At 31.6% G+C, this 10,074-nt stretch overlaps 2 protein-coding genes across 2 annotated transcripts; one reads left to right on the top strand and one right to left on the bottom strand.

The window, feature by feature from the left end:
• Positions 1-206: 206 nt before the first annotated feature.
• On the top strand, positions 207-2,901 carry LOC120085946 (RNA-binding (RRM/RBD/RNP motifs) family protein). The gene is made up of 6 exons (XM_039042276.2): positions 207-537; positions 660-700; positions 1,564-1,727; positions 1,819-1,921; positions 2,029-2,198; positions 2,312-2,901. Exons 1-6 carry the CDS (start codon positions 359-361, stop codon positions 2,663-2,665), a joined length of 1,011 nt encoding a protein of 336 aa, XP_038898204.2. The 5' UTR covers positions 207-358; the 3' UTR covers positions 2,666-2,901.
• A 428-nt stretch (positions 2,902-3,329) lies between these two features.
• On the bottom strand, positions 3,330-7,102 carry LOC120085945 (beta-fructofuranosidase, insoluble isoenzyme CWINV1-like). The gene is made up of 7 exons (XM_090317583.1): positions 6,584-7,102; positions 5,973-6,460; positions 5,358-5,732; positions 4,828-4,986; positions 4,480-4,718; positions 4,304-4,394; positions 3,330-3,603 (listed from the first exon to the last, which is right to left on the bottom strand). The coding sequence occupies exons 2-7, from the start codon at positions 6,453-6,455 to the stop codon at positions 3,424-3,426; spliced, it is 1,527 nt and encodes a 508-aa protein (XP_090173709.1). The 5' UTR covers positions 6,456-6,460; positions 6,584-7,102; the 3' UTR covers positions 3,330-3,423.
• Between the last annotated feature and the right edge of the window lie 2,972 nt (positions 7,103-10,074).

Below are 10,074 nucleotides of genomic sequence, written 5' to 3'. Positions count from 1 at the left end.
TATTCAATAGTGGCCCAACAATAAAGAAGCCACCAAAATTACACCATGGGCCAGATCTGTGTTTCCGTATTGAATCTGGGCCATGTATTCTAATAAGCCCATTAAAAACAAGAAGTACGCGATGGGCCGGCGGCCCAACTTTTTGAATTTTTAGAATGATACGACACCGTTTCTTCACTATGAAAATTAACGAATCTCGGAATCATATCAATTCAAAACTGAAAACGATAGCTCGGTTTCAGCGCGATTTTCTTAAGCCCTTCCTCTGTTAGGGTTTTACTCAGCAGAGGAAAAAAAAAATCTTCAAAAAACAGTAGATCATAGTTTTCATAAATTAACAGAAGAATTTTCAGCTTCGATGGCGGAAGAAAGGCATTACAATCCCGACTTCAACGCTTACAATGGCGAAAATTTCCTCCAAATGTACGATCAACAGCACCAATTTGATATGGGGAGTGAGTTGGAACAAGGGAATGTTGATAGTACAAGCAATGGAATTAAACATTCGACGAATCATTATGATTCTTCTTCCAGTGGGTTAGTTTCTTTTTTATGGTTCTTTTGTCATTTTTCTGGATATAGCCGTTATTGATTTTGTAAATTAGTTGCTGAATCGATCACTCTTGGAGCTTAAAACTTCGCCTTTTCTTATTTGGTAGCAAACTTTTTGTTGGAGGCGTTGCTTGGGAGACCACTGAAGGTAAATGTAAATTTAGTAAGTTATTGATTAATGGGGGTGTGGGGATACCTTAGAAAAAGGGGTTCTTTTTATTCGTTTAATCATTAATTAATCTTTTTTGTATTGCAGTCATATGATGACAGATGGATTCTTTGGTACATTATTATTTTTGTTTGATAAGATGGGCACTTTCATTAAACCAGAACTACCATGAAAAAGAAAAAAAATCCTCCAATGTTGGTTTAGTGTCCTTCATAATTTGGCATAAATCAACTCACGTATCTTTCTATAGTAATTGCTTGATCTTTTGAGATGATATGTCTAATTGTACAAGTTATTGGTGAATATAATTTGGTCATGATTCTTGTTACTAGTCTAGCTTTTCTTTATATATATCAGTGTATTGTTTTCAGTTCCCACTATAGAGCTCTCTTTCATCTTTTAATTCCACATTATTTTGCTCGGAGCCTAAATAGTTGTCATTTGAAAATTCCTACGAATCTATGTTTCTTTTATTGTATAAATCATTGGATTTATGCTCATTTAATAATGCTGTAAATTTCCTTTGTTGTATAAGACTAGTTAATGTCAGCATAACTTAGCAATAATTGATATATACTTTTCTTCTCGATGTTGGAGGTTCAATTCTCATGCCTCACATTTGTTGTAATAAAAAGACTAGTTAACACTAAAGAACTCTTCTTGGGTTTAATAGCCCCCATCTCTCTGGCATCCTTAGGAAAAGAAAATTTGTTCTTTCTTTTGTCACATTGCCATTGTGCTAATATGTTATTGTTTCCACGTTATTCTTTCTGAATTCTGACTGTCATCATCCTGTCATACATGTCTTGACAATTATTTATTTATTATTATTTGATATTCAGAGACCTTTAATGGCTACTTTAGCAAGTATGGGAAGATAGCAGATTCAGTGATAATGTTGGACAAACACACTGGAAGGCCACGGGGGTTCGGTTTCGTAACATTCTGTGATCCTGCCGTTGCTGACATGGTTCTGAAGATAGACCATGTTATAGATGGCCGAGCGGTAACATAAATGTTTTTTATTTTTTGTAATTCTAAACTTGTAATCTGGGTGATGGATATTGGTCAATGGAATATTTTTATATGACTATTAGGTGGAAGTGAAGAGGACAGTTCCTAGAACTGATATGAATGATAAATCGGTATCAAGAACAAAAAAGATTTTTGTTGGAGGAATACCACCTGGTTTAACTGAAGGTATTATTGTAGAAGTCAATATATATGGTCTTTTCTGATTGAATCTTGTTTTCAGAATTAATATTAATTGAAAGATGCTCTGTTTGGATGTCTCATGAACATTGCAGAGGAGTTTAAGGACTACTTCTCTTCTTTTGGTAGAATTATAGAACACCAAATCATGATAGATTATAAAACGAAGCGGTCTAGAGGATTTGGATTTATCACTTTTGAGAACGAAGATTCAGTTGAAAATATTTTTGCTGGAGATAAAATACATGAGCTTGGAGGCAAGCAGGTAAATGGGAAATGGATTGAAGCATAAAATTCTATATTTTTTTTGCTTACATGAAAAAAACTTTAAGAGATTGTTTACACAACTTCTGTATGTCAATATATGATTAAATGCAGGTGGAAATCAAGAAGGCTGTACCAAAAAGAGTTGCTTATGATGTCAATAGTAACAATGCACATATGTCTTCAGGATATGACATGTATAGATGTGGAGGTTTATATGATGGTAAAATGGGCACAGATTTTAGTCGTTACGATGTATATGCTCCGTATGGTGGGTACGGTGGAAACTATGCCAATTTCTACAGTGCATACAGCTACGGTTTTGGTTATGGTGGTTCGATGTATATGAATGGTAGATTTGGGATGAATGGCTACGGCGTCCCCGCAGCTGGATATGGATATAATGGATATGGAAAAGGATATGAAGGAAATGGTGGTTCAATGCCTGAGAGATATCATCCATATTGATGTTGAGCAAACTTCTCCTAGATGGTTTCAATCGTGAAGAAAGTGATGATTGATTTTGAACACAGGCACAAGTGTTATTATCCATCTTAGTTGCTGTGCAGTTTGAGATTTTTTCAGTGTAATATAAATATTGTAGACAATTTTTCATTCCTCTATTATTGTTGTTTTTCATTCCTGGGATATGAAGAAATGATTTGATTGATAAAATGGAACGATGAACGGATCGTTTCCTGAGATATTATAGGTTTGAATCTCTACTACTCTATTTGTGATGTGAAATTCTCAAATAACGAAAACACATAACATTTGAAGTGAGGCTAAACATAGAAGATGTAGTTTACTTCGTAATTGTCTTCAACCCTTTCTATATGAGAGGAGAAGAATGTTATAGAGATTCATTCCTACTTGTTTATTTACCCAATCACTTATCGTGTGTGGCATGATGTTCATGTTTACGTGATTCATTTTTGAGAATCATTCCCTTTGATTAATAATGTTTGTTTTTTTTTTTTTTTGGTGAGAGAAAATGTGGGTTGCACTTCATTTTGATTTTTTTTTCTTCATAAGAAAACAAAAGAGAAAGCACATGTGAATGCAGGGTAATCACATGGATTACACAACCTACGAATTAGTGGCAAATCCAAAACAGTTTCAACAGAAATGATTATAAGTAAAAGGGTTCTTTTATTCAATTGCCAATTGGCTTTATCAAAATGCAGAAAAAAAGTAAACAATGGCTTATGAAACTAGTCTTGTATTTAATTGATTTGAGCTTTCTTCAAGCTCCAAGCACCGAGTTTTGTGATGGTGACACTTTCTGTTCCATTGTTGAAAACATAGAGACCAACATTGTCTCCAATGGCTAATGTTGGATAAACTCTAGCTGTAATGCAAGCCTTCCCCTTAGATCCAAAGCTCTCAACAACCGAGTGATCAATCTGTAAAAATTTCACAAGTTTTCACGTAAATTTCGTTAGACGAATATGGTCAATGCAGAAAAATACACTTTTAATCTCTCAAATTTGAGTTTAATTATATTTGGGGCTTCCTAGTTCTCAAACACAACAATTTTATCGTTATGATTTGCATGTTGTATTTAGTCCGTTGTTATTAAAATAGAATTTTTTTTAAAAAAGGACCCTGCTTTTTATTGGTAACACAAAAGCTGACAAATATAACATTAATAAATTGAACTAAATTTCTTTTCTTTTGTTGTCCAACTACTACTCGTTTTTTTTCACACAACTTTCGAAAATAACTTCATTCCTAGATCCGATACCTACATGTATGAATTAAATTATATTGACTTCAAATAATTCACGTGAAGTGAAGAATAAAAATTATGAATATTGAGCCTCGCACGTTATAGGTTATGCTTGTGGAGATCTCGTTTATCTTTAGACTCACCAACTAACCAAAAGTATGCCTTTAAAATTCATGAGTAAGTGCTTTTTTAAAACTTTTTTTTCCTAAAGCCAAACCCCTTAGTTAAGTGTTTTTGAAACAATTGGTTCCATAAATTCAGTTTCAAATCTCGAAGCATTGTTGATTATATATTATCAAAAGTCAGTGGAGAACAAAAGAAAACAACCTTAATATATCCAAATAAATAACAGAGAAAAAAAAAGGGAATCTCACCAAACTTCTTAGTGAAAGATCTTCACTAACTGGGTCCACATTTAAGAATGCTCCATATGTTGTCTTGTCATTGTTTGGATTCAACGAAGACCTATTCAAAGTAATAAATTATTCAATCTGACTGTCATGACTCGTTAGTGCAATGTTGTTTCAATTTCTTCAATAAATTTTCATACCTGCTTTGGTCACTACACATAAGTACGATGTATTTGCCTTGTCTTTTGAATATCGTAAAGGAGATGGAAGTGTACTCTTTCAAGTCTTTTGAAGCCAAAACTAGAAGCCCAAATGAACCAACTCCACCTTTTGTAGTTGCTCCCTTTTGGCTACAAAGCAATTGTGGGTCTTTCCATTCAGGTTTCAATATTTGAGCTTTCTTAAAGTTTTTTACTTTAAATGAAACCTCAACATCTGCCTATAATATTACCAAAAACAAAAACAAAATCAAACAAACATTAAATAATGACATGATTGTCTATTTCGTTGTGTTTTTAAGAATGTTTTATGGAACAAATTTTGTTCACCTGTGCTGCTGTTACACCTTTTACTTCAATCAATGATCCTTTCTTCAATACTTTGTTTGTCAATTTAACTTTGTCCTTTCTAAGCTTTTGTATTTCCTCAATTGGCCATTGAATTAGTTGCTTCCCAGAAGCATCCAACCAAATAGTCCTTGGAATTGCCTGCACAATATAAATAAATAAAAAATACATAATTGCTTTCATCAAATCCATATGTGACCATACAATATATAATAATAATATCATTTAATTTACTTTCAATCTTGACATTTTTTTTTAGTATAATTGAACTTAATCGATTTATCCTAAAAAATAAAACCCTTGAAAAACTAAAGTAATTTTTTTCCCTTGAAAAACTAAAGTAATTTTTTTTAAAAAAATTATTATTATTATTATTAAAGGACAAATAAAAACAAAATAGAATTTAAATCCATCACTTTTCATGTCGGCAGATCTCCTTTTGTTTTCAATATATAGTTTTTTAAAAAATATTTAAAATGGGATTAAATCATTGACTTTGACTTTAATATTACCTGGATGCCAGACCATCCTTTCTTGATATCATCTTCAACACTTGATGATTCGTTCACCCAACCCCACAAAACTCTCCTTTTCTTTTGCCCGTCATAGAAAGTTTTTGAAGCATAATATTTCCCATAATCATATCTCAATCCCATGTAACCTTCAATTGATCCTTTGTTTGGAACATAAATATCTTTCTCCAAATCATAGTTTCCAACTGTATAGTGGTCATGCTTTGTATCATCCAAGCTCACCTTTAGCACGTGCTTCACGTGCCCTCCGCTCACGCTCGTGTCAACCCCTTTCCGACCGGTCTTCGCCACCGGGAAGAAATCCGGACACTCCCACATTCCTGTTCCGTCCGCATAATGAAGCGGATGGTCAACCTATATATATCATCGACTAAAAGGGTATTAAAAAATTCGATTATTTCATCATCTATCTCTTTTATTTGCAACCTATCTCATCAATGACAATAGAAAAAAATTTAAAAATATATTTATTTTAAGAACAAATAGGTGCAACCGAGAAAGTTCACTTTACTCAAACTTAACCCAAGAAAAGTCCGAAAATTATAAATGAAAGGAGAGTTGGAGAGTTTTTTGAGTTTGGTAGCTTAACACGACCTGATCCCACTTAACGAAATCTTTGCTTTGGTACATGATGGCGAGTCCACGGGCATTAATTTTGCTCCCGATGATGACTCGCCATTCGCCGTCGGGGCCGAGCCAGGCGGTGGTGGGGTCCCGGAAGGAGCTGGAGTTGATGTGGTTTTGTGGGGTGGGGGCCATGAGAGGGTTTTTTGGGGATTTCACCCATTCTCTTAGATATGGGTCGGAGAGATTCTTAGGAACAGCCAAGTTTTGAACTTGTTGGTTTTTCGGATTAATTCCTGTGTACAAAATCGCCGGTTTGTCGCCGGGGAGGATGGTGGCGGATCCCGACCAGCAGCCGTTAATATCGGACGGCTGAGATGGGTAGATAGCGTGATCGTGAGGTTCCCAGTTGATCAAGTCCGTTGATGTGGAGTGGGCCCACACAATGTTGCCCCACACGGCTCCTTTTGGGTTGTATTGGTAAAACAAATGATAAATTCCTTTGTATATCATTGGACCTGAAATATTACAATTTTGGTGTTAGAAATTTGAATAAGAAAAATTGTTTTGATATTTATGGTGAAAAATTAAATAAATGCAGGGGAAAAGGAAAAAAAAGAAAGAAAAGAGGTGGAACTAACCATTTGGATCTGTGAATTTGAAGTGAATTCCATTTCCAAATCACATGTCAAAGAAAAAAGTTGCAAACTTTTAGTGGGAGAAAAAAACCCAGAAGAAAAAAAAGAGATGAAGAACAAGAAAATGAAAAATAAAAACCATTGATCCAATTCTTGGGAGGTTGAAAATGGTAGGAAGTTCTATAAGGTTGCTGATAATGATGGGGAAGAGAGTTAGATAATTGAGCTCTGTAAACATGGTGAGAAGCTTGAAGCTGAAGAACTCCATGGCCAAACAAGAAACAGAGGAAAGAGATGAAACATAGAGAGAAGGAAGCCATTGGATTGGAAAAGAATTTGTTTAAGTATTGAGTTTTTCAGCTATCTATTTATAACTAAAAATCTGATTTTGATTGGTCATTTTTAGAGGAGGGAGAGAGAGAGAGAGAGAGAGAGAGAGAGAGAGAGAGAGAGAGAGAGAGAGAGAGGAAAAACAAATAGCTAAGAAACTTAAAAGGGTGGGTTGTATTGACAAGTCAAGTTGATGTAGGTGTCTAATTTTTTACTAAACTTTAGGGGTAGGGTAGGGAATATATTTTTTTTTTTTTCGTGGATATCTAGATTACCAAGTTTGTGAAAAATCAAGAAATTTAAAATGGCGGGTTTGTATTAATATGCCAAATTGATGTTTGTGTCTAATGGTTGACTAAACTTCAGAAGTTTCGTTTTCTTGAGAATAAAAAATTTGCATCTAGTAGACATTTAGATTATTGTATTTGTTTTTGTTAATCTAAAGAGCTGTTTCGGGGCCCAACATGAGATGGTATATCCCACATCCTATATCATCTCAGTGTTTGGAGGCTCATTATCTTATCTCACCGATTTTAATGTTTGTCGGCATGGAACGTGTTTTGCATCTCACCATCATTTCTTTTTGTATATTGTATATCATCTCAATGGTTAAACAGATCATACTCAATCAGAATTCTACAGACATCAGAACTCCCCACATCATATATCATCTCAGCGTCCCAAACAGCCCCTAAGATTTTTGGACATCTAAAAATTCTTGAGCATCTTAAGATATCTTTACGGATGACAACTTGAAAGTTTTAGATGCTCTCCTAACATATGGATTTTATAAATTCTTTCATTGAGGGCATCCTTATATATATATATATATATATATATATATATATATATATATATATGGATTTTATAGATTCTTGCATTGAGAGCATCCTTTTTCTTATATATATATATCACTCTTATTTATTTATCATTTTATAATTAAAATAAATACTGTAAACCATATATATTCTCTTTTTAATTATATCATAGTTGTTTTTGTTTTTTTAGAAAGATATTCAAATTTGAATTTAAATTAATATTCATTTTATAAAAATTTTAAATTAATACATGATATTTTGTTGAGTAAAATAACATAAAAAATATTATAACTTATATTAATTTAAAAAATTCAAATTAATAAAAAAGAAGTCATATAAACTCAGATTATATTAAATTAATTATAAATCAATGAAAAGTTACAAGGACATTTTCGAACATTATGTAAATCTAAGATAATCACATATAGAAATCATCAAGCAAATACAATTATCGAAATCATTCCCAAAGCTTTATGAAAATATTAGTAGAAAATGGATGACAAAACATAAAATTTTATGGATGAAAAAAGCAAATGATTATCGAATGAAGCCTAAAAGGCTAAAACTTTCAATTTTGTATTATACATGTCTATAGAATTTAAAATATATCAAATAGGTCAATGATCTAATTAAACACAAAATTAAAAATTCACACACTTATTAGATACTAGATAATTTTTATCTATTAAGGATCAATTAAGAACATTTTAAACTTCTAGGACATTCAATACAAATATGTGAAGTCAAAATCCACCTATTGATCATCAGCTTCTCTGTTTTGTGAGCTATAAAAGAAAATAATAATAATAATAATAATAATAATAATAATAATAATAATAATAATAATAATAATAATAATAATAATAATAATAAAAATAAAAATAGGAGTGTCTTTATCTTCAAGATAATGAGAGACAAATCACTCAGTCACATGATGTGCTGTATTGTAGTAAGTTAGAATAATGTAAATTAAACTTTGGATCTTTAGGACTTTTACTCATACATTCTTTATTCATTTTCTTTGGTAATTTAATACTCCACAGATAATGTTCAATTTTATAGCTTTAAAGTCATTAGACTATTCTACTTGGCTATCTACATCATTGAAACTACTTCTTTTGACTTTAGGATCTAAAAGAAAACCACTTCTCACTATAAACTATTTCAAGAATATATATATATATATATATATATGAGCCATGAAGCAACATTAGATTTGAAAATTAAATCTAGGACGAGGATTATTAATTAATATATATATATTCGATTAGATAATATGTGAGAATGGATGATTTACACTTCTCATTAATCTTTTCAATTAAATGATATACTGACTTAATCAATTCAACGATATTTTTTTAGGTTTCAAATCACACATATTATAGATAAATATTGAAAAAGAAATACTAATGTGGTTGTTAATTGAGTTATTCACAACTCTAATTAATCAACAATCTTGTCTTAATTAATTACTTTTAAGAAAAGAATAATACTTTATTTTGATAAACTAGAAGTTGGTTTCAACTAAAAAAAGATCATATTAATTAAATATAGGTATAGTTTTTATGGTTTTCTCAAGATAAAACAAGTGTTTACGGTTTAAATTAATATTCATTATGGAAATATTAAAATAATATAGGAATCAAAATGTTAAATTATATTTATAAATTAATTTATTATTAATTTAGTTTTGATCAATATGATATGTAATATACTAAACACTAACTGCGTCATTGAAACAACTATTACTTTATCATTAAAAAAAAAACCCATTAACAAACTTATACTTGTAAATTAAGAACTTTTTTTTTAATATGTTTTAAAATCTATAAACCTCACCTATTATTCGTATTAGCAAGTTTCAACCTCATTAATGGATTTCAAAGTCAAATTTAGTCTAAATTTAACTCAAACTCGATCCAAACTCACCCTTAATCAAAATATAATTCCACTTGTTGAAAACTTATTGAGATATGAAGCGCTAGATCGGCACAAGCACAATGACACATTTAATACAATACACCTATTTATATATTGATTGACTACTTGATATATGACTTTATTGATTTTTTGAGTTCATTGAACTACGTACAATTCATAGAGTGTATCTTTCTAGTCTCAAACCTTGGTTAGACTACGATCCATTTGATTGCAACTTTAGTCAAACTATTACAACATTTGTTCCCATCTTAGTCTCATACACTTTAGTTAGGCTATTATTTATCAAGTCACACCTAAGCCAAGTTGTTAGGCATAGGAACACATTTGCTAGGTGACTATTGTCATCCATTTGGTATACAATGTCGATTACAAACTAATATCATCATTTTAATTCGTCTTTGTAGA

Source organism: Benincasa hispida, chromosome 9 (assembly GCF_027475165.1).
Source record: "Benincasa hispida cultivar pf3 chromosome 9, pf3_genome.v1.1, whole genome shotgun sequence".
Lineage (NCBI taxonomy): Eukaryota > Viridiplantae > Streptophyta > Magnoliopsida > Cucurbitales > Cucurbitaceae > Benincasa > Benincasa hispida.
The sequence above is the reverse complement of the archived record's forward strand: the minus strand, read 5'-3'. Positions and strand labels throughout refer to the sequence as shown.